The sequence below is a fragment of the Mauremys reevesii genome, linkage group 3, assembly GCF_016161935.1.
Source record: "Mauremys reevesii isolate NIE-2019 linkage group 3, ASM1616193v1, whole genome shotgun sequence".
Lineage (NCBI taxonomy): Eukaryota > Metazoa > Chordata > Testudines > Geoemydidae > Mauremys > Mauremys reevesii.
The window spans coordinates 43987507-44013796 of NC_052625.1; the positions used below are offsets into that span (position 1 = coordinate 43987507).

Genomic DNA, 26290 nt, shown 5'->3' on the forward strand with positions numbered 1-26290 from the left:
TTTATAAACTCTCTTCCCTCCATGCCAGCTTGACTTCCATTACCAAGGGAAGCTACATTCATTCTGCCCTATTCTTCTGCCTGGATGTAGCAGTATAGTCTTATTACACATACACACACAGCAGCAGCAGCATAGGTTTATCTTTTTTTTTGTATCTAAGTGACACATTATAATGTTGCATTGAAGGTCAGTGCTGATGTCATTTTACAGTCATGGATACCATGGCTTTGTCATGACTTACAAGTTGGCGCTGTTCATTTAGTAAGTAGTTTGTAAACTAGCTCCAGTGTCTGGTAGACCTGGACTTTTCACTAGTGTTAATCTGTATGAGGATAGCACCAAGAGGCCTCCACCAATTTGGAGTTCCATTGCACAAATAAGTGATAGACCTGGCCCCAAAGCACATACAGTCTAAAAGACAAGATGTAACAGGTGGGTGAGACAGAAAGGCTGGCAGTGGGGAGGGAAGATGAAGTGACAGTAAGAGAATTTTTTAATATACACTAGCTGTGTGAACAATTCATAGATGTCCAAACCAATCAGTAGCCTTTTTCACAGGACTCTTTATACTGTATAACCTGAATCAGTTGTTTCACTGCTCAATTCCTAAGGCAGTTATTTCCCACAAGTTTCTAACTCCCTGGAATTTATGATATATGAAACATAGATTTTAAAGTCATAATTAGACCTTATCTATTCTCAAAAAGTGCAGTAGTTTCAAATCAATCTCGTTAAACCATTCCAAATTCTTCACTTAGACACACAAACCAGTTTAACTCTTGCTTATATCAATTTATCTTAAAATCAGTAATTTACATAAGCTAGATCCATATAACCAATAGTTAAACCATTTTAAGTGTATGTGTGTTAGGGTTTTGTGCTGGTTTAACTAGATAGATTTCAAAAAAATCTAATTCATTAGGCTGGTGCATTTTTCTAGTACACACAAGGTCTTAGCAGCAGAACGTAGCTTTTCTACAATTTTGCTGGAAGCTATACCATGTTCATGCAACTTTCAATTTCTACCATTCACAAATTTGCCAAAATCAAATAAAATCAATAAACACACTCATCATGCAACTGTGTAATTGTAATGAAAGCACAACAGATCGACACTCCTCCATGTAAGATACAGGATACAGGGAGGATTAGATTTTTATCAATAAATGCTGGTAAACATCAATTTCACTCTCACAAACCAATGAAAATGTATTCCATTCATAATAAACATTTACAAATAGGCAAAGTAAAGAAATGCAGCTGCGTGAGAACTTAGAGTTTGATTTAAGGATATTTACTTTGTATATTGTGACAAGTGATGCTGACAATTTTAATTTTAGCCGTTATAAAGCTTTAACTTTTTGAATCTCAATGTCTGCAGCCATTAAATAATTATTCTCTAACTTCCCCAACTGTCTGACCCCTCCATAGTTTCCCACAACTGTGAAAATTTAAATAGATAAAAATAGATGTGCTTAAAGATAAACATCGATATTATCCATCAAAACCATACAACGATAAAAATCAAATTCTGACAAGCCTCGATATAGTTCTTTCTCCCTCCCTCAAAATTGTGGTTCACACCTCCTAAACCTGATGGCAAAGCAAGAGCAAAGAGACATGCTCGGAGGATTGAGGTAGGTGGAAAAGGAAAGAAAACTAGCCCAAGATATTTGCCTTTCTTTATTATTATTATTATTTTAACGTACACTAAGGCCTGGTCTACACTCGAAAATTAAGTTGGCTCAACTATTCACCCAAGAGAATAGTCTGACATTTCAATGTTTGTTTCATCACAGATTGGGACAAAAAGCTGAAAGTTTGAAACTTTTTGCAGAACAGAAATTCTGAACAATTTCGATTTGGAAACATCAAAATGTTTCATTAAACATCTTCAATTGAAAATAAGTCATGTGATGCTCCACACAACTCAATAAGAGGGGAATCCATCTTGCGTTATGGGAGATGAAGTCCTTCAGGTAGCCGAGCACATAAGAGAGAATGGGGGCTTGAACTACAACGCCCACAAGGCATGCATTGATGAAGAAATGTAGTTTAATATTTTGTTGAACTGATTTGAAACTAAACATTTTGGATCAGTTCAACAAAAATTAAATATTTTGATTTGGATCAAATTGACCTGAAACAAAACATTTCATTTAGATTTTCCCAATGGAAAATAGGATTTTCAGCAAAAATCAAAGTTTTCAGTGCTTTGGAATCTATTTTCCATCAAAAACAGCAAAGAGTCCTGTGGCACCTTATAGACTAACAGACGTATTGGAGCATGAGCTTTCCTGGGTGAATACCCACTTCATGGGATGCATGTAGTGGAAATCTCCAGGGGCAGGTTTTATATGCAAGCCAGAAGCAAGCTAGAGATAACAAGGTTAGATCAATCAGGGAGGATGAGGCCCTGTTCTAGCAGTTGAGGTGTGAAAACCAAGGGAGGAGAAACTGGTTCTGTAGTTGGCAAGCCATTCACAGTCTTTGTTTAATCCTCAGCTGATGGTGTCAAATTTGCAGATGAACTGAAGCTCAGCAGTTTCTCTTTGAAGTCTGGTCCTGAAGTTTTTTTGCTGCAGGATGGCCACCTTAAGATCTGCTATTGTGTGGCCAGGGAGGTTGAAGTGTTCTCCTACAGGTTTTTGTATATTGCCATCCCTAATATCTGATTTGTGTCCATTTATCCTTTTCCGTAGGGACTGTCCAGTTTGGCCGATGTACATAGCAGAGGGGCATTGCTGGCATATATTACATTGGTAGACATGCAGGTGAATGAACCGGTGATGGTGTGGCTGATCTGGTTAGGTCCTGTGATGGTGTCGCTGGTGTAGATATGTGGGCAGAGTTGGCATCGAGGTTTGTTGCATGGGTTGGTTCCTGAGCTAGAGTTACTATGGTGCGGTGTGCAGTTGTTGGTGAGAATATGCTTCAGGTTGGCAAGTTGTCTGTGGGCGAGGACTGGCCTGCCGCCCAAGGCCTGTGAAAGTGAGGGATCATTGTCCAGGATGGGTTGTAGATCCCTGATGATGCATTGGAGGGGTTTTAGCTGGGGACTGTATGTGATGGCCAGTGGAGTCCTGTTGGTTTCTTTCTTGGGTTTGTCTTGCAGTAGGAGGCTTCTGGGTACATGTCTGGCTCTGTTGATCTGTTTCCTTATTTCTTCGTGCGGGTATTATAGTTTTGAGAATGCTTGGTGAAGATTTTGTAGGTGTTGGTCTCTGTCTGAAGGGTTGGAGCAGATGTGGTTGTACCTCAGTGCTTGGCTGTAGACAATGGATTGTGTGGTGTGCCCAGGATGGAAGCTGGAGGCATGAAGGTAGGCATAGCGGTTGGTAGGTTTTCGGTATAGGATGGTGTTAATGTGACCATCACTTATTTACACCGTGGTGTCTAGGAAGTGGACCTCCTGTGTAGATTGGTCCAGGCTGAGGCTGATGGTAGGGTGGAAGCTGTTGAAATCGTGGTGGAATTTTTCCAGAGTCTCCTTCCCATGGGTCCAGATGATGAAGATGTCATCAGTGTAGCGTAGGTAGAGAAGGGGCGTGAGTGGATGAGAGCTGAGGAAGCGTTGTTCCAGGTCAGCCATAAAAATGTTGGCATATTGTGGGACCATGCGGGTGCCCATTAGCGGTGCCACTGATCTGGAGGTATATACTGTCATCAAATTTGAAATAGTTGTGTGTGAGGATAAAGGCACAGAGCTCAGCAACCAGTTGTGCTGTGGCATCATCAGGGATACTGTTCCTGATAGCTTGTATTCCATCTGTGTGTGGGATGTTTGTGTAGAGAGCCTCTACATCCATGGTGGCTAGGATGGTGTTTTCTGGAAGGTCACCAATGCATTGTAGTTTTCTCAGGAAATCAGTGGTGTCATGGATGCAGCAAAAAAACTTCAGGACCAGACTTCAAAGAGAAACTGCTGAGCTTCAGTTCATCTGCAAATTTGACACCATCAGCTGAGGATTAAACAAAGACTGTGAATGGCTTGCCAACTACAAAAGCAGTTTCTCCTCCCTTGGTTTTCACACCTCAACTGCTAGAACAGGGCCTCATCCTCCCTGACTGAACTAACCTCGTTATCTCTAGCCTGCTTCTGGCTTGCATATATATACCTGCCCCTGGAGATTTCCACTACTTGCATCCGACGAAGTGGGTATTCACCCACGAAAGCTCATGCTCCAATATGTCCATTAGTCTATAAGATGCCACAGGACTCTTTGCTGCTTTTACAGATCCAGACTAACACAGCTACCCCTAACACGGCTATTTTCCATCAGATCATAATTCCATTGTAATTCTAGCTCTAAATTTAAGAAGCCAGAAGGTGTTCCAGTCATAGGCACCAACTCTGTGGGTGCTCCAGGGCTGCAGTACCTATGGAAAAAAAATAGTGGGTGCTCAGCACCCACTGGCAGGCACCGCCAATCAGCTCCTCCCCTCCCCCCCAGCATCTCCCACCCGCCACAATCAGCTGTTCAACAGCCTTCAGGAGGCGCTTGGGGGCAGGGGGAGAAAGGGGAGCAGGAAGAGGTGGGGGGAAGGGTGCGAAGAGGTGGGGGGAGGGATGGGCTTGGGAGAAGGGGAGGAGTAGTGGAGGGGCCTAGGGCTGAGCAGGAGTCGACCACCCCCCAGGAACTGGGGAAGTCGTTGCCTCTGGTTCTAGTAATTCTAATAATTTGAGGGCAGAATTCAGAATGAACTGGTTACTGGAGTAACAAACCATGAAAAGCAGATTTTAAAAATTAAGCTAATACACGCCCTCAAAACCAAAACATAGAGTTCAGTGTAAATGCTGCCAGTGTTAGCATTTGTGGTAACAGATAAATGGATTACAGTCTCCTATTGCACAACTCAGAGGTACAGCCTCAGTGCATTGCAGAATCTGCAATTTCACCTGTTTGCAATGTTGTTGTCACCATCCCAGGATATTAGAGCAGGGATGGGCAAACTTTTTGGCCTGAGGGCCACACCAGGTTTCCAAAATTGAATGGAGGGCTGGTTAGGGGAGACTGTGTGTCCCCAAACAGCCAGGTGTGGCCTTGCCCCCGACCCCTATCTGACCTCCCCTGCTTCTTGCCCCCTGACAGCCCCCCCAGGGACTCCTGCCCCATCCAACCCCCCCGCTCCCTGTCCCCTGACTGTTCCCGGACCCCCCACCCCTGACTGCCCCCTGCCACCCTATCCAACCCCCCTCTCCTTCCTGACTGCCCCCCCAGGACCCCTGTCCCCATCCAACCCCCCCTTCTTCCTGACTGCCCCCCCGGGACCCCTGCCCCCATTCAACCACCCCTGTTCCCCGCCCTCTGACCACCCAGACCCCTATCCACAACCCCGCACCCGACCACCACCCCGAACTCCCCTGCCCTCTTACCGCACTGCCTGGAGCACTGGTGGCTGGCAGCGCTACGGCCGCGCTGCCCAGAGCACCGGCTCAGGCCGCGGCTCTGCAGCTGCGCTGCCCGGCCACCCAGAGCATTGCGCCGGCAGCACAGTGGGCCGAGGCTGTGGAGGAGGGGGAACAGCAGGGAAGGGGCTGGCCAGCCTCCTGGACCAGGAGCTCAGGAGCTGGGCAGGAAGGACCCGTGGGCTGTAGTTTGCCCACCTCTGTATTAGAGAGACAAGGTGGGTAAAGTACTGTCTTTTATTGGACCATCTTCTCTTGGTGGAAGAGGCAAGCTTTCACGCTTACACCGACCTGAAGAAGAGCTCTGTGTAAGCTCCAAACTTTGTCTCTTTCACCAACAAAAGTCAGTGCAATAAAAGATATTACTTCACCTTGTCTCTCCAGTTTCACCTGCTACTTATGTTAATGAGATGTGCGTACATCCCCGCACAGCAAAATTAAAGCTGTATTCCTCACCTCAGACAGACATAACCATTTACACTGCATAATATTACAAGAATGAAATAAACACATGAGAATGATGATGATAGCCAAGGTTTCATCACTTTTGGGTGGTGACTTTAAGAGTAATTAAACAGTGCAATGAGTAGGAAGTGCTAGACTGATTTAAAGGGATAGGACACCACCAAGGAGGAGCATATGCATTCAGCCATCACCACCAGTGAGGAAGTGGAACTTTTTCATTAATAGCCAGATTTCCTATTTACTGCTAGCGTACACAGATTTGTCATGGTCTTTTAAAGCAGAAAGATGATCATATGCTTAAGGTACAAGACTTTGACCCAGGAGACCAGGGTTGTAGTTCAGGTTTTGCCACACAGTGTGGCCATAGGTAATCCATTTTATTTTGCTGGGTCAGAGTCCACATATGGAAAACAGGGATAATAGTACTGCTCTATATCTGAAATGTTGTGAGGCTAAACTAATTAATGTTTGTGAGGCATTTGGACACTACAGTGATGAGCATCATAGAAAAGCCAATAATAAAATATACCAAGGTTCAGAGTTTTAGTGGTTTCAGAAGAGTGGACATGCAGACTTTAACAATTTATATAAAGTTTGTGCAGATGTTTTATCAATTCTATTACACAGGCAATTCTCATTTCCATCCATGGTAATGCTTCACAAAGGAAAACTAGATTCTTCTTAGAATATGCATCCGTGTGGATCCCACTCAGTGTGCACATATCCCATGAGCACAAGACCTGATTCTTTGCATGGTGTTCACCAGGCCACACCTGCACCTTGCAGTTCCTTGCTCCCTCACTCCCAGCCCAGGGCACAGCAGTCAGAACTTCCCTTCAGTTCACGCTTACCATCCATGGCAGTGAGGTGGATCCAGGCTGTATCTGCCTGGTACCTCTTAGCACATTCTCCAAACAGGTTTTAGATCAAGCTAGTTAAGGTTAATTACATAGATATTTCCATTCTATCTCCTTTAAATGTACTCCTTTTAAAAGTATTTCTCTCAGGCTCTGCACCACAACCACTTCAACAGCAGGTTCAAAGCCTTCAGGCTTCAAATGCTGTGCATCTTATGATGACCTCATTTCCCTTACAGATCGTGATAAGCATTTATTTTGTCTCAGCAAGAGTTATGTACTTGACTGTTGCTCTGTCTCCCAGTTGTTCTCCTTAAGAGAGACAATCTAGAGACATGGAGCTAAAAGTCTATCTTCTGCAGCAGTCTGTGAGGGGTACTTTGGACCCAGAAGAATGGGCACAGACCTTTAAGACAGGACCTTCTACATCTAAGTCCTAGTCTGTCAGTGTTTTTGTCAGTCAGAACATGACTCCCAAGGCCAGTATCAGTAAGAAGTCTGACCCAGCACCAATAGGTCAGAAGCAATGACACACCACAGACCAGCTCAGCACTGATGGCTGCTCCAGAACCAAAGATTAGTTCTCCTCCACACCAAGAGGTAGATCAGAAAACTGGAACAAGCACAGTGTCTCAGTCGGAAGAAGCAGGGTTGGGGCTAGCTTCCCCAAGGGGAAGCTTCAGCCACTGCCCATGCCTCATAGGTCATGTTTGCTAGATCTTTAATCATTTTTGTTGAGCTTCTCTGGATTTTCTCTGATTTTTCCACATCTTTCCTGAAATGTGGTGCCTAAAACTGGACACAATACTCCAGCTGAGGCCTAATCAGCGAGGAGTAGAGCAGAAGAATTACTTCTCGTGTATTGCTTACAACACTCCTGCTAATGCATCCCAGAATTATGTTTGCTTTTTTTTTTTTTGCAACCGTGTTACACTGTTCATTCGTATTTAGCTTGTGATCCACTATAACCCCCAGATCCCTTTCTGCAGTATTCCTTCCTAGGCTGTCATTTCCCATTTTGTATGTGTACAGCTGATTGTTCCTTCCTAAGCGTACTTTGCATTTGTCCTTATTGAATTTCATCCTATTTTCTTCAGACCATTTCCCCAGTTTGACCAGATCATTTTGAATTTTAATCCTATCCTCCAAAACACTTGCAACCCCTCCCAGCTTGGTATCGTCCGTAAACTTTATAAGTGTACTCTCTATGCCATTATCTAAATCATTGATGAAGATGTTGAACAGAACCTATAAACAAAGGAAGACATCTTGGATCCAGTCAAAGATCTCTGGCTGATCCCTGTTACCTTAGCCCCAACTGCAAAGAGAGTAGTAAAAAAGATGTGTGATGCCTCAGAAGGGTTTCAAACAATTCTACACTCATTTAACAGATGAGACCTTGCACTCCATGAAAGACTCCAGAGCCACATTGCGATATCTGTGCATTTAAACCACAGCCTCAAGACAGAAGTCTTTCAGATACGAATCTCAGACCAGAGATAGTGCCCACCTACAAGGTCTCTGGAGGCCTCTGTGATTTAGGAGAAAGCTAGACACCCTGACATACCAAAGGCTGCTACCAAAGATAAAGACTACAAAAAGCTGGATCACTGTAGAAGTAAATCTTACTCCTTTGCTTCACAGCATCTACACATGTCAAAGTACTATGTGTTATTTGCTAAGTATGACAAAAAAAATCTCCCTTTGTGAACAAGTTTCCTCCAGGTGCCAGAGAGGAATTAAAAACCATGATCTCTGAAGGGCAACTGGTGGAAAACGTTACAAGGAGCCACAGATGCTTCTGAGACACAGTTGGTTCCATGGCCACAGAAGTTTCAGGGAGGAAGGCTTAGTGGTGACAAGTATCAGCTATCCCAAAAGGAGGTTCAGAGCACCATAGATGACTTGCCTTTTGAGGGCACGGGTCTGGTTAGCAATTTAACAGCTCCTTGAAAGACTCCAGAGCCACTTTGAGGTCTCTGACTATTTATATCCCAGCCTCAAGATGGAAGTTTTTCAGACACCAATCTCAGACCAGACAAAGCGCTCACCCACTCTCAATAACTTCCTACTTATGCTCACAGGAAGGAACTCAGGGTCTCTCAAAGGTGGCCTCCATCTTCTACAGTCAGCAACCAACCTACATCATCATCAAGAAAGCAGGTTTCAACCATCATGTCTGAGTAACAATCTAGCCAGACTAGAGCTATCCCTAAACCCTGTCTTCTGAAGCCATCTTTCCCTGTTCTACCAGGCTTGGATTGGAATAGTCACCAACAAATGGGTACAAGAAATCCCCTACCACGGACACACTATTAAATTCCAGTCCCTGCCTCATAACCAAGCCCCTCTTCATCCCTATTCAGAGGCCCTTCTCATGAAAGCCAACTGAAAGAAGTTGGCCCCCTGCTTCACCTTAGAACCAAAGAAATTCAAGGGAAGAGGTTTCTACTCCTAATATTTTCTTACTCTAAAGGGGAAAAAAAAGACTGAAAAAATATACATGTAGTCTCAAATTCAAGATAGTAATGTTAGTCTCTATCATCCCTTCCTTACAGGCTCAAGACTGGTTTTTAGCTTGACCTCCAAGATGCATACTTCCAGACTGTGATCCATCTGTCCCACAGGAAGTACCTGTAATTCACTGCACACAATAGAATTAAGAGGAGCACATATAGACTGTGAATCAGTAAAGGCATACCTTCCCAAGGAGAGATTTCAGTCTACCAGTATGTGAGTCTGGTGAGTGGAACTACATGCTGTTCTGTCTATCCAGACAATCTTCTACAGCATCAAGATAAATCTATCACAGTATGAATTGGTCTCAAATATGTCGGGCCACATGTCAGCTTTCACTTATGTAACACTTCTAGCCAGACTTCACCTACATCTCTTACAGGGCTGTCTGAGTCACTATATCAATCTGTGAAACACTAAACGGACATGTTCCTCGGTCCCAGCTCATATCCAATTGTCACTGAAACGGTAGATGGATGCTCAGAACGTTTGGAAAGGAATATCCTTCTCTACACCTCCGCTTACAAAGATGCTGATCAGGAACAGTTTGGGGATCCATGCTCACCTGGACCATCTTCAGACACATGGGATATGGTCTCTGAAGGAAATGAGTCTTCCCATCCACATCCTAGAACTCCAGACAAACAAAGAATTCCTCTCAACTTTAAAGAATTTCATTATACACATACTTACAACCACATCTATGGTGTATTATGGTAAACAAGTAGGGAGGTGCCCATTTAACCCCTCTGTGCCAAGAGGCAATCAGTCAGTCTTATGGGATAACTCCAATTGCTTTTCATCTTCCAGGGGCCAACAATTTAGATTTCTCAGAAGATGATCTGTCACCACTCACAAATGGTCTCCAGAGAGCTCCATCCTTAGACAGATATTTCAATAGCAGGGACTCATAGAAAGGTAGGACTGGAAGGGACCTCAATAGGTCATCTAGTCCAGTCCCATGCACTCCAGGCAGGACTAAGTAATAATCAGACCACTCCCACCAGGGTTCATCTAACCTGTTAAAAAACCCTCCAATGACAGAGATTTCACAGCCTCCCTAGGCAATTTGTTCATGTGCTTAACTACCCTGCCAGTTAGGAAGTTTTTCCAAACATCCAATCTAAACCTTCCTTGCTTCAATTTAAGCCCATTGCTTCTTGTTAATCTCTGAGGATAGGACAAGAGCAATTCGCCACCCTCCTCTTTGTAACAACTTTTCTATGTACAGTAGTTTAAAACTGCTATGTCCCCCCCTTCACTCTTCTCTTCTCTAAACAAACCCATTTCTTTTTCAATCTTTCTTCATAGGTCACATTTTCTAGACCTTTTAAACATTTTTGTTGCTGCCCTCTGCTGTCTGTCTTTCTCCAATTTGTCCACATCTTTCCCAAAATGTGGGGCCCAAAACTGGACACAATACTCCTGTTGAGGCCTTACTAGCATAGAGTAGAGCAGAAGTATTCCTTCTGGTGTCTTGCTTGCAACACTCCTGCTGATACATCCAGAGGTGAAAGTTGGCCAGTATGGTGTACCGGTAAGAAGTGGCAACCAGTACTGACCCGTACACAACTGATGTTAAAGTGCTGCTGCGGCACTTTAACATTGCTGTCCCCTTTGCCCCATCCTGAGGGCCACTGACAGGAGGCAGGGGACAAAAGGGGCAGCTGCCCTGGGATTTAAAAGGGTCCAGGGCTTTCAGCCATCAGAGCCCTGGGTGGCATGGGCCGGGCAGCGTGGATCTGCTGGCTGCAGGAGGCTTTCCCCCAAGTCCCGCCCCATCAGGAAGTTTAGACTTGAAATTAGACAAAGGTTTCTAACCATCAGAGGAGTGAATTTCTGGAACAGCCTTCCAAGGGGAGTAGTGGAGGCAAAAGACATATCTGGCTTCAAGACTTAGCTTGATAAGTTTATGGACAGGATGGTATAATGGAATAGCTTAATTTTGGCAATTAATTCGTCTTTGACTACTAGCGGTAAATATGCCCAATGGCATATTATGGGATGTTAGATGGGGTGGGATCTGAGTTACTACAGAGAATTCTTTCCTGGGTGTCTGGCTGGTGAGTCTTGCCCACATGCTCAGGGTTTAGCTGAGCACCGTATTTGGGGTCAGAAAGGAATTTTCCTCCAGGGAAGATTGGCAGAAGCCCTGGGGTTTTTCACCTTCCTCTGCAGCATGGGGCACAGGGTCACTTGCTGGAAGATTCTCTGCACCTTGAAGTCTTTAAACCATGATTTGAGGACTTCAGTGGCTCAGACACAGGTTTGATAAAGGAGTGGGTGGGTGAGATTCTGTGGCCTGCATTGTACAGGAGGTCAGACTAGATGATCATAATGGTCCCTTCTGACCTTAAAGTCTATGATTCTATGGCACACATTCCAGTTTTGGCACCAGACCACCTTGCGACCAAGTACATCAATAGGAAGGGGTACTTCTCCATGGTGTTGCAGGTGCTTGTGGATCCCGGTGGGTGTTTCATTGACATTAATGTGGGGTGGTCTGGGAAGGTGCACGACCCATGCATCTTCAGTAACACTGGCCTGTACAGAAAGCTGCAAGTGGGGACCTTTCTTTCCTTACCAGAAGATTACTGGGGGGGGGGGTTGAACTGCCCATAGTAATCCTGGGGGACCCTTTACAGCCATGGCTCATGAAACCTTACAAAGGATACCTGGACAGCAGTAAGGAGCAGTTCAACAACAGGCTCAGTGGGTGCCGGATGACAGTTGAATGTGCCTTTGGCAGATTAAAGGCACCCTGGCGATACCTTTATGGCAGGTTGGACCTCACTGAGGATAATATTCCTATGGTCATCGCCACGTGCTGAAAATTGCATAATCTCTGTGAAGCTACGGGTGAAAGGTTTGGCTCAGGAGTGGAGTGCTGAGGCAGACGGCTTGGCTGCTGATTTTGAGCAGCCAGATACCAAGGCGGTCAGAGGAGCCCAGAGGGGACCAAGGCAAATCAGGGAGGCTTTGAGGCAGCACTTTGACAATTACCACCAGTAACATATATCTCTGTCTGAGTTGCTTCAATTTTACTTTACATATAGTTTCCCTAGGGGGACAATGGTGACATTTGGGACCTTATATTCCTGTAATAAAGTGATTTAAATGCCTGTGCATCTATTGAGAGTACCTGCAATTTCACCTTGTAGAAAAAAAATAAAGATGATTTTCCATTATGAAAGTTTGCTTTTATTGCACAAGAAACAGCACACACAAACACTTAGTGGGAAAGGAGGAACCAGGGAAGGGTAGACTTTCACAACTGTGTGTAGGTCCAACTATCACTGTAAAAATTGTCTGAGGCGGTAGAGTGAAGGGGAAATTGAGAAGTCCAGGAAGGTGGAAAGGATTGTGCAGGCAGAGTTTGTGGGGCCATGGAAAAAAGTGTTCTGAATGTACTGCAGTGGAGGTCAAGCAGTGATCTGCTCAATCTGCAGCTTTATTAAGAACTTCAGAATCTGTGTTTGCTCCTCTATTACTTTAATCATCTGCTCAGTAACATCCTTAAACACATGATTCTCTTTTCTGTCCTGCCATTCGGCTTCCCAGGACACCTTCGGTTCCCTTTTTTCTGCATTGGAGCTCTGCAGGACCTCCCAGAACATGTCTTCTTTGCTTTGTCTTGGGAGCTTTCTTATCTGGGGGAGACACTCAGCCAGGGTGCATGGAGCGTTCCTGAAGGCCACATCTAGTGAAGCAGAGGGGACAATGCACAGAAGCAGGATTGTTAAATTCACACACAGCATTGAAACATCTGTCAAATACACCTTTTGCAGCATTGCAGAGATGTACGCTTGGCTAGGGTTGGTGAGAAAGTGATGGCAAACACCCAAAGCGTGGTGAGCGTTGGTGGGGGGGAGGGGTGCGCCACATGGGGAAAAAGAGCACACACTCTTTGCAAGGGTTGTGGTGCAGCATTCTAGGGAACAAATTCTAAAATTCTCCCACACTTTTCCACAGGCAGGGGTCATTCTAGCAGATATCTCACCACTAAGGATAAGCAGGGAAATGAGAGTACATCTACTACATGTTTGTGACTTCCACCCTGCTCCCTATGCTGCTCACCTGTGTGCCGCTTTGGTTTCTGAACAAGTGATTGCCGAATGGCATGGGAAATTTTCCTACAATGCGGGAAGGAACAAAGCTGCTCTGCCACGGAACCTTCAGCAGAGGATTACTGAGTACCTCCAAAAACAACAAGTCCTTGTGACACATTAGAGAGTAACAAATTTATTTGGGCATAAGCTTTCATGGGCTAAAATCCATGTTAACTGCTGGAAATGGGCAACTTCCACTGTGATGGCACTGGCCTCGTTAGCACTACAAAAGTAATTTTCCTCCTATGATATTCACGCCTTCTTGTCAACTGTTGAGAATAGACCACTTCCACCTTAATTGAATTAGCCTCATTAGCACTGATCCCCTACTTGATAAGTCAATTCCCATCTTTTCATGTGCTGTAATATTTATACTGCTTTCTGTATTTTTTCACTCCATGCATCTGATGAAGTGGGTTTTAGCCCACAAAAGCTTATGCCCAAATAAATATGTTAGTCTCTAAGGTGCCACAAGGACTCCTCATTTTTTTTTTTTTGCTGATACAGACTAACATGACTACCCCTCTGAAACCTGAGTACCTTCAGGAAACTTTCCTGGAGATCTCTCTGGAGGATTCCCATGAGATCTCAGTGTGCATCAACACCCTGTTCCACCGTACTGATTAGTTACACCGGGAAATGTCCAGCTCACGGAAACACAGCCAGCCTCCTGCATTTCTATGCCCTGAACCCACCTCCACACTATACAAGTCACAGCCACGTACCAGGAGTCTCATCTTCTGCTTCTTGCTCACCGGAGAGCAACTGCTGAGACTGTCCAGACACCTCCAGAGAGTGGTGAACAGTTCCTGGCTGCTTGTCCCATTTGGCAACCCCAGCAGAAGCTGCACATCCTCATCTAACTCCACCTCTTCATCAATAACTTCACCCTCCAGGTTAGGTCCTCTTTCCACTGCCTCCGTGCCCTCCAAAGTATCCATGGGGCTCTTGGTAATGGAGGTGGGGTCGCCGAGGATACTGTCCAGCAAGTCTTAGATGAAGCACCAGAGCGACGGTTTGCCTCCCTCACCTGATGGTATACCTGTCTTAGCTCCTTTATCATCGCTCTGCACTGCAGCATGTCCCGATCACAGCCCTTTTCACAAAAGCCTCAAGAAATCTGCCCATAGTTATCCCAATTCCTATGGCTCAAGTGGAGCTGGGACTGCACAGCCTCCTCTCCGCATATACTGAGCAGATCCAACAGCTCTGCAGTTGCCCAAGCGGGAGAGCGTTTGCTGCGATAACCGGCCATGGACACCTGGGAAGATGCTATGAGAGCTCTCCAGGCCGAACAAACAGGAAATGGAATTTCAAAAATTCCCAGGGCTTCTAAGGGGGAGGGGTAGATGGTTGTCTACCTGGCTGCAAGGCAGTGGAGTTCAAACTGCTGATCAGAGTGGTCAGGGTGGCCATCGTGGGATATCTCCTAGAGGCCAATTAAAGTGATGAAATGAAACGTGGGGTCTACACTTGCATTTTGTTGACAAAAATTTAAAGGAAAAAGATCTAAATCTCTCATTAGGGTGGATGTATTTTGTCCCCAAAACTGGGCCTTTTCCCAGACAAAAGTTGCCTCACAGTGTGTATGCACTCACTGTTTGGGTCGACAAACAGCAGTTTTGGCAACAAAACTTGGTAATGTAGACAAGGCCTAAGTAAAAAGGTTAAGATCTCCAATGATAGTGACACTAACAGCGCCTTCCAGCTAGACAGGTAGCTCAATACTTCACACAGCTTTGCAGGATGTACGCAGATCTACACAGCTCCAGTTCAGTGGTGGATTAAGTATGTCCATGATGGGAGCCAGCAACTAATTACAGCAAAAAGATACCTATCAATTTAGGGGGACAGCAGGTGAATACTTTACCCAACAAACTTCAGGGGGAATTAAAATTTGGCCAGAATAGCAGGGCTGACAGTCCTATTTTAAAAACTGTATTTACTATAAAGTTTTTTAAAAACCATGAACTGAAGAGGTCAAGGGCTCTTGTACCTTCACAACAGCAGTGTTCCCTATCGCCATGTTAGGGCATTGGCACAATACCGATGCACATGCAAATGCAACTTAATCTACAATCACCACCACTTCTGGCACCATAAGGATTTTCTCCAGAGGTCTCCCATCTAAATAGGAACCAGGCTCAAAGCCTGCTTAAGTTAGGTGGTCACAACCTAGGATTTGCATGGATGAAAGAACCACACCCACAGGACTATAAAGTTAGTTCCAGTTTCCCACCGCTCACTGAACTTTATAAAAAAAATAAACACAATAGCATGTCTCATAGAACATTTATAATACATGAACAGTTCACAAAGCCTCATACTGAGGTAGAAACAGCTTTGTAAAAATGATGTACATTACTACATATATTCATAGACATTACAATGTTTTAAAGTAAAAGAACCCAAACATACAGATCTGCAGTTAGGGAGGTGACAACCACATAAAACTGCATCACTTTTTCCCCAGGCAAACACTAAAGTTACATAAAATAAGGGCTTCATGAAGAGCACACTGATGCATGTCAGTGTGCTGTTCAAGATAGAACTTAAGAGCATTCTTGTCCTATGACTTATTAATGAACCCTACATACAGTTTGCTGCAGTCCCTTTTCTTGCAACAACTCCTTAGGACTGCAATGTTTTTGGATTGAAAATTTAAACTATAGAACAGTGTTTTATGTGCTAAAGTAGCTACAGTCTACAAACTCTGAAAGCAAAGTGAAAAGTGTATATGTCATAGATTTAGCAAACCTACCTTAAATTTGACAGAGACCTACATGTTAAAAGTTTAACTACTGGTATGCAGCGACGTGGGGAGATTTTGATATTAAAAGATTTATTCAAACACTGACTACCTCTTCTTAAAAAATGCTGAAAGTTGCTTTATTGTGATGACACAAACTCAGTAAGTATTCATATATTTGCACCAGAAACCATGACAAGAGGTAAGATAATTTGGTTTTACAACTCACTTCCCAACTTTGTTTCTACTTACAATGTTCCTATTTTTAAAAAGACTGAATGCAAGTAAAAGTATACTGCTATTGGTCAAGCAGCTGAACTTGTAAGCAGAACAGCAAGATTATTTAAGTGCTTCTCATTAGATACTTTTTGTCACAAGACTTTACTATTTTACAATATGTTGTTTCTTTGAACGTTGATTTAATAGAAGCCAAGCCCAAGTTTTCATTGTACCTATTGTCTAGATTTCATCAAACATGTCAACTAGGTCTCCTCAACAGTGGTTACAAAATTGAACTCATGGTGTGAGAAATGAATCCTAACTAAACCCACATGCTTTGGGAAATATAGCCTAAAGGTGATGTATTGCATTTTTTTAAAACATATACTCAGATATACAAATGGAAAAAAAGATATCAGGCTCACATTTATACAGTATCAAAAAGTATCCCATATAAGCAATTAATTTCACAAACTAAAGGTCATAAGGAAGAATCAGACCTCCTGTTATCAGTAAGGCGGCATCAGGCTTGGAAAGCTTTCAGGACTGTCTCAATTCAGGCACATGAAGAATCCCCTCCTTTCTATCCATGAGAGAAATAAAAGGTTCAAGTACAAGGCCAAATCAAACATCACAGAACTGAGTAAGCAACATAAAAATCAGAATTCTAAGGTGGCTAAGAACTGATGCTGTGTTATGAAATAAATCCAGTATGTTTTAATATGCTGTTTTAAATGCCCTTAAATAGAGCATTTCTCACTCCCATCACACAAAAATACCAGAATGTCTAGATATAAAAATTCAGAAAAACAGTCTAACCTATTCTGCTATAGGGAAAGGTGCATTCTAGAAATAAATTGTGTTTCCCCCTCTTAACTACCCACTGAGTTACTTGATTGCCTGCTTTTCAGAGGTGCTAAGCAATACCAGTTCCAACTGAAGTCAATAAGAGCATTGGTGCTCAATGCCTTTGCAAAAAAAGTCAGACACAGAGTTAAAAAGTTAATTAAAAGCCAGTACTACTTATGTAACATAATTTTGATGGGAAAAACCCTATAGTACTACCCATTTTATATTGATTTTAAAATAATCACTAAAAATCAGCACCTAACTTTTGAGGCTTCTTTTGAAAAGCCATAGCCCGTATTGAGTATTTCAATACTCACCCAAGTATTTCCTCCGAGTGCAACAGGACTACCCATGAATACAAATGTTTGCAGTATCAAGCCCTTACATAGTTTTCCTCAAGCTGCCTCAATTTTGATCTACTTCTACTTGTTTACTATACACCTCTAGGAAGTTGACTCTAAAATAAGTATATTTATGAATGAAACTTACCACCAGGTGTAAGATACTCTACCAAGTAACTATTTCTGAAAATTTTCATGGGAAGCATGAACAAAAACAGACATTGAAGTATCAGTTTCCTTTTTCCTAAAATTCAGTATTCCATGTTTTTATTTATAAAATCAGGAATGCACAATACAATCAGCTGCTTTCCTGTCCCACCTGGTAAAGTGCTTACTCGTATGATAGTCACTAACTTCATGCTTTAAAAATGATTTATGCAGCAATTCAAGAAAGCTACCAGTATTCCAGAATTATGGTCTTCAGAATTAAATCATTTCTGCATAAACCAGATTAAAAGATAGAGATGTATTGCAAGTTATCAGGATATAGTCTGGGCTCATTACAGCAACATGAACGTACAAATCATACTCCAATTGCTGTATAACTCCCACTTTGGACCAAAACACGGAATATACACTGTACTCAAGTGAAGGGAGGGGGGAGGGAGTTTTTTTTTTTTATTTAAAGATAGCCATTGCCTGCAATGGCTACAGCACTACAAAAATATGACTTCTGGCATAAACAGATTAAGCATTTGCAATGGAATTAGTCTAGATTTCGAGACCTACTCAATGTATTTATCTGTGACTGTTACCTAAAGAGGACAACTATGTCAGGACTAGTAGCTTCTCTAGAAAAGCAAAAGGAAAACAAATAGTCATGACTTTCAATACTACTATATTTTTGGCAATAAACTGTTTTATATTTTGTTAGTGGTAGTTATACAGCAGGACCTTGCCAATTCCCACTAGCGACTGGGAGACCAAATACAAACTATTAGGCATACTAATCAAACAGCTTACAGTAAAAAAAACAAGGATATGTATTTCAAGTGCACTTTGTTCATGTCAGAGGTTCAGTTTGACAATGCTTCATTGCACATTAGTAAATATATGGTAGTATATTTTGCAAACAAACAATCTTAATGAAAAACCTCTTTATAATGCTTGCTGAGAAGCTGAGTAAGCCCACTGTCACAAACAGGCCCAGTCTCCCTCTGGAAGGGCACCACTTATGAGTGAGTATTATAGGGAACATTAGAGACGTGCAAATTAGTGAGGAGTTCTATATTCGGGAGGGGTGGGAGAGAGAGAACCTACATTTCCTTCACTAACCAAAACACTTAATATAAAATATTTAAATACTGTTTAAGGCCTTAAAAACACAGTAGGCAGTAAATCCATAAATAAGGCCAAAACGGTCCTTAAATTATCCTGTTGTGCCTGGCTATTGCAGCACATATGTAAAAGGAGCCACTGTTGGAAAACAAGCAATATAACAACTTTGCACTTCTAAGTTCAAAGGTCTTTAGAACTAATGTATTAAGCCTCACAATACCCCATGAGGTAGGTATGATCTGCATTTTACAAATAGGTAAAATGAGGCAGAGAGAGGTTAAGTGACTAGCCCAAGGTCACACAATGTAAGTGACAGAGCTGGGAAAAGAACTCAGTCCTTCCAATTCAGTCCTGTGCTTAATTACTAGTCATTGTTTCTCATTGTACATATGCAACTCCAAAGGTGGATTTAAGAGTACATTTTGGCCTGGAACAAGACACTCAGCATGGGACCAAAGTCCCTTAGTTTCCCCTTTTATATTGCCTTCTGTTCTCCCCAATACCCCACTGACTCAGAATCAATAACCCAATTCTTGAGAAAGTATGAGTTGATGGCACACTGTAACAGCTTCTTCAGAGCTAGTCTATTATTTAGTTGAGTTAAACATTTTTAAACTGAATATTTACAAATTCAATAGGTAAAATTCTTTGACACATTACTTTAAAAAGGGTAAAATATATTGGATGAAATCCTGGCCCCTTATGTCAATGGCAAAGCTTCAACTGTCTTCAATGGGGCCAGGATTTCACCTACCGTAAAAAGTACTTACTGCTGCATTGAGACTATCAGCAAAATTTCATCCAAGTGAATTTTTACTGAAGTTATCATTTAAACCCTTGAAACCCAGGAAATATAATGCCAATGTTGACAGACGCTCCACTTTAACAGTGCTGGTTGGCATTACTATGATAAATACCAACTCCTTTAAATAAAAAGTTCCAACTCCAATATTACAGCACTGGAACTTAAAGATTCTGGCAAATTCTTACATTTATACAATGATCTAATGAAATCAAGAGTGCAACTGAACTTGTGAAGGAAGAACACTGAATGCATATTTTATGAATTAGCCAACAATTAGTTACTTTATCAGTCACTTCATCTCTCAGTCTGTCCAGAGGAGTATACAGCAGGTTAAACTTACATTTTAACAGAACATAAAACTTTTACAACTGATATTTTTACAGCCAATTTTAATTACCCCATAGCCCCACTGGGGAAAAAAATTGGACAGTTTTCTATCAATCATGTGATACGTTTCCTTTAAAATATGCTACTATTTATGCTATGCAATAAATCCACAAAAAAAACCCCACTCACAATAGTTCACTGTATACGTTTATGGAAAATGTGTGAAACTGACAAAGTGGTTTCTAGTTTGATGTTGTTATATCCATAAAAACATTCTATGAACTTTGGTTTTCATATGAGTTACAAACAATATATTAAAATATCTACAAATCAAATATTAAAGTGAAAGGGTAGCCCCCAATGAGAAATCTAACACAAACTGAGTTCCAATTTACTTATCCCTCAAGTAGCTTTTCAGGGGAGAAAATATTTTAATTTGAAGCACAAAAGTCTCTGTTGAAGTGTTGAAACTAGTTTTCCAACTTTTTTTTTCAAGCATTGGCACTCTTTTGGTGCCACTCATTACAAAGTCAACACAAACACATTGTTTCATGACAATGCTATTATGTTCTTTAAAACAAGCATTCTAGATTTAGCAATGTGACAAGAATAGGGACTTCAGCAATTACACTGCTTGACAAACTTGCATCTCAAATATCAGTCCCTTCTCCTCACAATAAAGCTGTAGTTGAAGCCATCAAAACTCAAACAGCACAACCCTGGGGATTACAAGGATGATTCAAATTGCGTGTCTGGGTCATCGTCTGCCTCTAGCCTAACAGCAGGTATATTTTCAGATTTAGTCCTCCTAGTTTTGTGGTGCGGAGAGTCAATGATTATTTCTGAGCATGAAATAGCAATTGAAGAGGTCTTTGTCTTCTTTTCAGTACTGCCTTCTGCTGTCCCACAACACTGCTTCAGAGCACACTGAGTTCTGCAGGGAAACTCACATTTGCCAACACCCGATTCAGAGCCTACACTGGAAAACTCAGGCTGAATTGTAGTGGCATGGATCCCTTCATCATGAAAAATCTCTTTAATGTGCTTTGCCACTTTCATGTATGATGCAGGGTCATGACATTTTATGTGAGCAGTACCAATGATCCTGCTGCCTGCCAGCTGCCAAACATGTAGTTCATGGACTGCTTCAACTCCTTCAAGTTTACGTAGTTTCAAGTTCAAAGAATAAATATCAATTTGTTTGGGAACAGTTTGCAAAAGGATAAGGGCAGATTCCTTAAGCAATGGATAAGTTGTGTAAAGGAGTATACAAACCATTATCAGACAAAGAGCGGGATCTAAATACAGCACCCAGCAGGGACCAGCTACATGAATACCCTCTTGTGAGAGCAGATCAGCATTGTCAAGCGGTGGGGCTACAGTAGCATTTTCTATGCAATGACTATTGACACATGGATTAAAACAGGGCCCATCTTTGGGGCATGGATTCCAATAAAAGTAAAAGACCGAGGCATTCACCACCACAATCACTGAACCCAAGGCATCTCCAAGCACATGCAGAAAAACTCCACGCATGTTAAGCTGTCCACTGGAGTCTTCTTCAACCTCAACGTCCAGAGAGTTAGGACCAATGCTCCCATTTGCTTGTAGTTCCGCCTTGCCATCACCTGCAAAGAAAACAGTGAAACAGTTACATGCTACATCACAGTATCAGATACTATAAACATTGTACTATATCATGGTATGAAGTCATAATAAGTTTAGAAACCACATTACTACAGTGACTTCACTACAGTTATATCCCAGCAATTCAATGTGTGTCCTTGTAGCTTATACCAGAATAGTGGATAGAGAAGAGGATTATCTGTACAAAGTAAGCTGTGAAACTGTTGTGCTTTCTATAGTAGGATAAGAAATGGCTAGGTAAGAGAAAAGATGTGGTTTATTCAAAGAGGTTCAACTGAGTGCAGTGACTAGAAACTTCACTACTTTCAGAGCAAAATGCACAAAAAGCCAGTCTACCACTTCCACAATAACAATGAAAGAAAGTCTGGTGGTCACTGCTGATCAGAAGGGAGAGAAATATACCCATATGTACATTTTTATAATTTTGGAAGGTACTCGGAAAATGGGGGCCATAGAAGAACTAGATGAAGAGATAGACAGATGGCTCATACATAGAAGGTAATTGGTTAGGACATTAGAATGTAGATTGTTAGTACTTGTCTGCACTAGGATAGGACAGTGTTAAAACACATGTTAACTAACACATATGTTAGTACTCAGCATAGACAAGGGTTATCATATTTTAAGTTTATCAGGTCATAGAATCATAGAATATCAGGGCTGGAAGGGACCTCAGGAGGTCATCTAGTCCAACCCCCTGCTCAAAGCAGGTGGTCATGCTTAACCCCTGTATTTATATAGTGTTTTCTAGTGTAGAAGAGACCTAAGACAGTATAGCAGGCATGTAGTGGATACTACAAATTTCAGAGGTATACAGTGTTCAGGTATGACAAGAAAGAATTAGTATTTTTCATGGAAATTTAACTCTGCATTTTCTGATTTCCAAGCATTTCAACTTTACAAACTACAATATTCTAATGAGGTTCTGTCACAGATATACTTAACTTTAACTGCCTAAGGATTTTACAGAGACGGGGTGGGTGAGGTCATCTCTTTATTGGACCAACTTCCGATGGTCAGAAAGACAAGCTTTCGAGCTTACACAGAGCTGTACTTCAGGTCTGGGAAACAGAATATCTCTGTGTAAGCTTGTCTCTCAAGCCAACAGAAGTTGGCCCAATAAAAAGATATTACCTTACCAACTTTGTCACTCTAACTCAGCGGGTTACTGTATGTTGAAACTAGGATACTTACCTAGGAAGTGAAATAACACTAAGGTTTATTAAGTGGTCAAGTTAATGCTTAAGGTACTAGAACAACCTTCCTATATTGTCACAAAACACATCTTTTAAAAACCAACATACAGCCCAACTACAAAATGATTAGCAGATTCAATTCATGTTATGCTAAACACGAAGAGAATGAGAATCTGTAAAATAATTCACTGTTTACCTGACAGGTGTCTGGTAGAGAAGCATTTCCCCCCAACCTACACCCAAGTCTGCTGGATTGCTAAATAAGGGCACAATGCAGAAAGGAAGTTGTTGGAGAAGAAGGGTGCATGAGTGTACTGAGTACCTGTAGATCTCTTGACTAACTAATATAGGAATAGCAACTGTCGCCAAGATACTGCTGCATAAACTACCACCTAATGAGGGAGTCTCTTACTTTTCTTCCACTGTGTAGTACAGGATGTCATTACCCCTCTGCCAGGGAACTTGACAAAGTCATATCTCCCTTACTTTGTCCTACTTCATCTCCTCCGAGAAGGAGGAAGAGGACCTCTCCCCTACCCATCTCCCAATCTGATACAGACGTGTCTACCAGCCCCTCGCCTTGCTAAATTTCCCCCCTCCAGACCTCAGGCTAAGGGAGGGCTCCCACCGGGGGCAGCACCGCTTACCTAGCTTCTCCTGGTTGACTCCATTGGTGCTGCCGCAATTCTCCACCAGCGTGTTGGTCTCCTCCTTGCGCAGCCCAGCATCACCGTCCCCCGAAGAGCGCTCCAGCTTGGTGCGGCTGCCGCTGCGGTGGTGCTGGCTGCCGCCGTGGGAGTGCCCGTGCCCCCCGCCTCCGTGCTGGTGGAAGAGGCAGAGCCCCAGCAGGTTGACGAGGAGCCCCGCCGCTCCCACGCCGATCACCACGAGCGGCTGCTGGATCTCGTGGGGCTCGGTGAAGCGCTCGATGGCCTCCAGCAGGATGGTGAAGCAGAGGGCGGTGAGGAAGACGGCGTTGACCAAGGCGCCCATCACCTCGGCCCGCACCCAGCCGAAGGTGTTCTTGTGGGTGGCGCGGGTGCGCTGGGCGAAGCGCACGGCCACCAGGGCCACCACCAGGGCCATGACGTCGGACAGCATGTGGAAGGAGTCCGAGAGCATGGCCAGCGAGGCGGTGACCCGGCTCACCACCACCTCCACCACGAAGAAGAGGAAGGTGAGCGCCAGCATGCACATCAGCCGCACCCGCCGGTAGCGGGGCTGCCGGGGCTCGCCCGTCCCGTTGTCCGCCATCCTCGCGGTCCGCCCCGGCGGGGAGCGGCGGCGGCTGGCCGCCCTGACCGGGACTCGGCGCTGCCGGCTGCGGGGGGGGGGAGGCCGGGGGGGGGACCCCACGGGAGGGCGCCGCGCGGCTGCGAGCTCCGCACTCACCTGGCGGGGCAACAACTGCCGCGAACGACGAGCGGAGGGCGGCGGCGCGAGCCGGGCTGAGCGGGGCGCGGTCGGTCCGCTGCGGCGGCCCGTCGCTCTCCAACTCCCCCTCCTCGGCCGCTCTTTGCAGACGGTTTGAAACGAAACTTTGCACCCGAGCCCCCTATTCTTTCCACACGGAACCCCAGCCCGCTGCCGCCGCCTCCCCCGGCGCGTCTTATTGGCCGCGGCCCCAGCAGCGGGGGGCCGGGGCTGCCTCACATCTTCTCCCCTATTGGTCCGCGGCCGTCACGTCAAGCGCTTGGCCGCGCCCACCGCTGCCGGGCCTGAAGCGGGGAGGAGGCCAATGAGGCGGGGCGAGGAAGCCGATTGGACGCTTCTCCCTGTCACTCCTGCGGTGTCCCCGTAGCCCCGCCCCCTCGGCGAGGCCGTTTGCGGGACTGGTGCAAAAGGGGGTTATGTGGGGCGAGTCTCCGCCCGCCGCTCCCGCTCTCCACACGGCCCGGCCGGGCCCGAGGGCGAGGGCGGCTGCTCGCTGCCGGCCCGGCGCCGCTGCTGGGCTGGGAACCCGCCCCACCCAGGGACCGTCTGCACGGAGCCGCCGCTCCCGGGCGGTGACAGCCTGACCCGCTCCCCGCACGCAGCCCCGCGGCGCTGGCCCCCCGCGAGAGCAGCGCCACGGGGTGGGCAAAGGGCACCCCCCACCCAGAGGCCTCGGGCTTCGAAGTGAGCCCCCCCCTCACGTGTCTGCCGCCCCCCGCCTGCCCCGGGACTGGGCACCCCCCAAACCTCACCCCCGGCTCGAGCACCTCTAGGAGGCACGGCCGGCCGCCACCGCTCTTGTAACCGGACCGAGGGGGCCCTGCGCCCTTAGGAGCAATAACACAGCTGTCTAAACGCCCACCTTCGGCTCCTCTGAACCCAGTAAAGTGAGTCCTGCTCCCACAGAGTCCCCTCCACCGCCTACCCCTCTACCCGGGGTCAGCACCCATGCAGCAGTGCCTGCACCGCAAACAGCAGACTGAGGGGCCTGTACATTTCCCCCAAGCCTACAAAACTAACACCCACTTCAATGGGATACTGCCACAGGTGGCTCAGGCCAAGCTAAGGAAATAACACCAGACACATAGCAGCTTGTTTAGTTTCAAGATAATCATTACTCATCAGAGAACCATGCTCCTTCATTTTTTTTCAGCTCTACAATTAACTTTCAAAATGTTGCAGTGCTGCTGTGTAAAGCACTGGAGTTGCTAATAGGTCATGCTGGGATAATGGTTATGTGAACCAATCCCACCTACCCACAGTAAGCATCAAAGTTAGGAATGGGAGAGGAAAGCAGGGAAACAAAGTTTTGGCCTTGACCTTCAGCTGGGTAGACCTGGAATGGAAGTTATCCATACTGATCACTATATCCTAAATCAATGACGGATTCTTAACCAGACATTTGTTAAAACAAATGTTTCTACAATGAGTAAAAAAAGAACTGAATCATAAACAAGTTCAAAATAATGAAAAACACTCCATGCTTTGTTCATATGTAGATTGCAAAGTGTTTTGTCTTGATTGTAGCTAAAGATTTTTCACTCTCACCATCCCACAGTTACCATTACATATTCTTTCCTCATTTGAGGTTCTCATGCACAATGACTGGATGTCTGGTTACAGAGATTGCTGGGGTATGTATGTTTGAGACTTAACTAGAGCTGCCCTGGAGAAGGCCAAAGGCGAAGTGCCACAGAAATGTGTCTCTTGGTCCCTAATCATCAAAAGTCATTCCTATAATCCTTTCCCTGTTCTATAAATATCTTATTCTCTCCCTCTCATGTGACCATTAACTATTTTGAAATATTTCCTTTTCTTAAAATTCTCACACTTATAAGACACTGGTTTACAGTGTTGTAATCAGCTGGGCAGGTTCAAGGATATTAGAGAGACACAGTCATAGAATATAGTGTCATAAGACACTGGGACATGCTACTTCTTATTACTTTAACCATCAGCAGCTCTTCTGTTCCACCAGAAGGACCTCATCATGAGAACGGCTCTCCTCAGCCAGCCTGTGCCAACAACCAACCGTCAAACTGTTGGTTCCAATGGCCATTCCCTCAACTACCAAATCCAGTAGCCAA

At 44.3% G+C, this 26290-nt stretch overlaps 2 protein-coding genes across 5 annotated transcripts in view; both read right to left on the reverse strand.

The window, feature by feature from the left end:
- RD3 (RD3 regulator of GUCY2D) overlaps window positions 1-24450 on the reverse strand; it is a 138503-nt gene extending 114053 nt beyond the window's left edge. The window contains exon 1 of one of the 4 annotated variants that reach the window (XR_005596210.1): window positions 24162-24449. The gene's annotated coding sequence lies outside the window, so the exon portion shown is untranslated. Of the gene's footprint in view, window positions 1-9814; window positions 9867-24161 lie in introns of those variants that run through there. The other 3 variants (XR_005596211.1, XM_039530390.1, XM_039530391.1) reach the window with 3 other exon arrangements.
- SLC30A1 (solute carrier family 30 member 1) lies at window positions 20410-24150 on the reverse strand. The gene is made up of 2 exons (XM_039530388.1): window positions 23417-24150; window positions 20410-21554 (listed from the first exon to the last, which is right to left on the reverse strand). The coding sequence occupies exons 1-2, from the start codon at window positions 24021-24023 to the stop codon at window positions 20653-20655; spliced, it is 1509 nt and encodes a 502-aa protein (XP_039386322.1). The 5' UTR covers window positions 24024-24150; the 3' UTR covers window positions 20410-20652.
- Window positions 24451-26290: the final 1840 nt, after the last annotated feature.

Bases quoted from the DNA above. Each gene is read 5' to 3' on its own strand.
- SLC30A1 (XM_039530388.1), bottom strand. From the start codon at position 24,023: ATGGCGGACAACGGGACGGGCGAGCCCCGGCAGCCCCGCTACCGGCGG. The intron at 21,555-23,416 runs GTAAGCGGTGCT...TTTTCTTTGCAG, and splicing joins AGTCAACCAGGAGAAGCTAG to GTGATGGCAAGGCGGAACTA.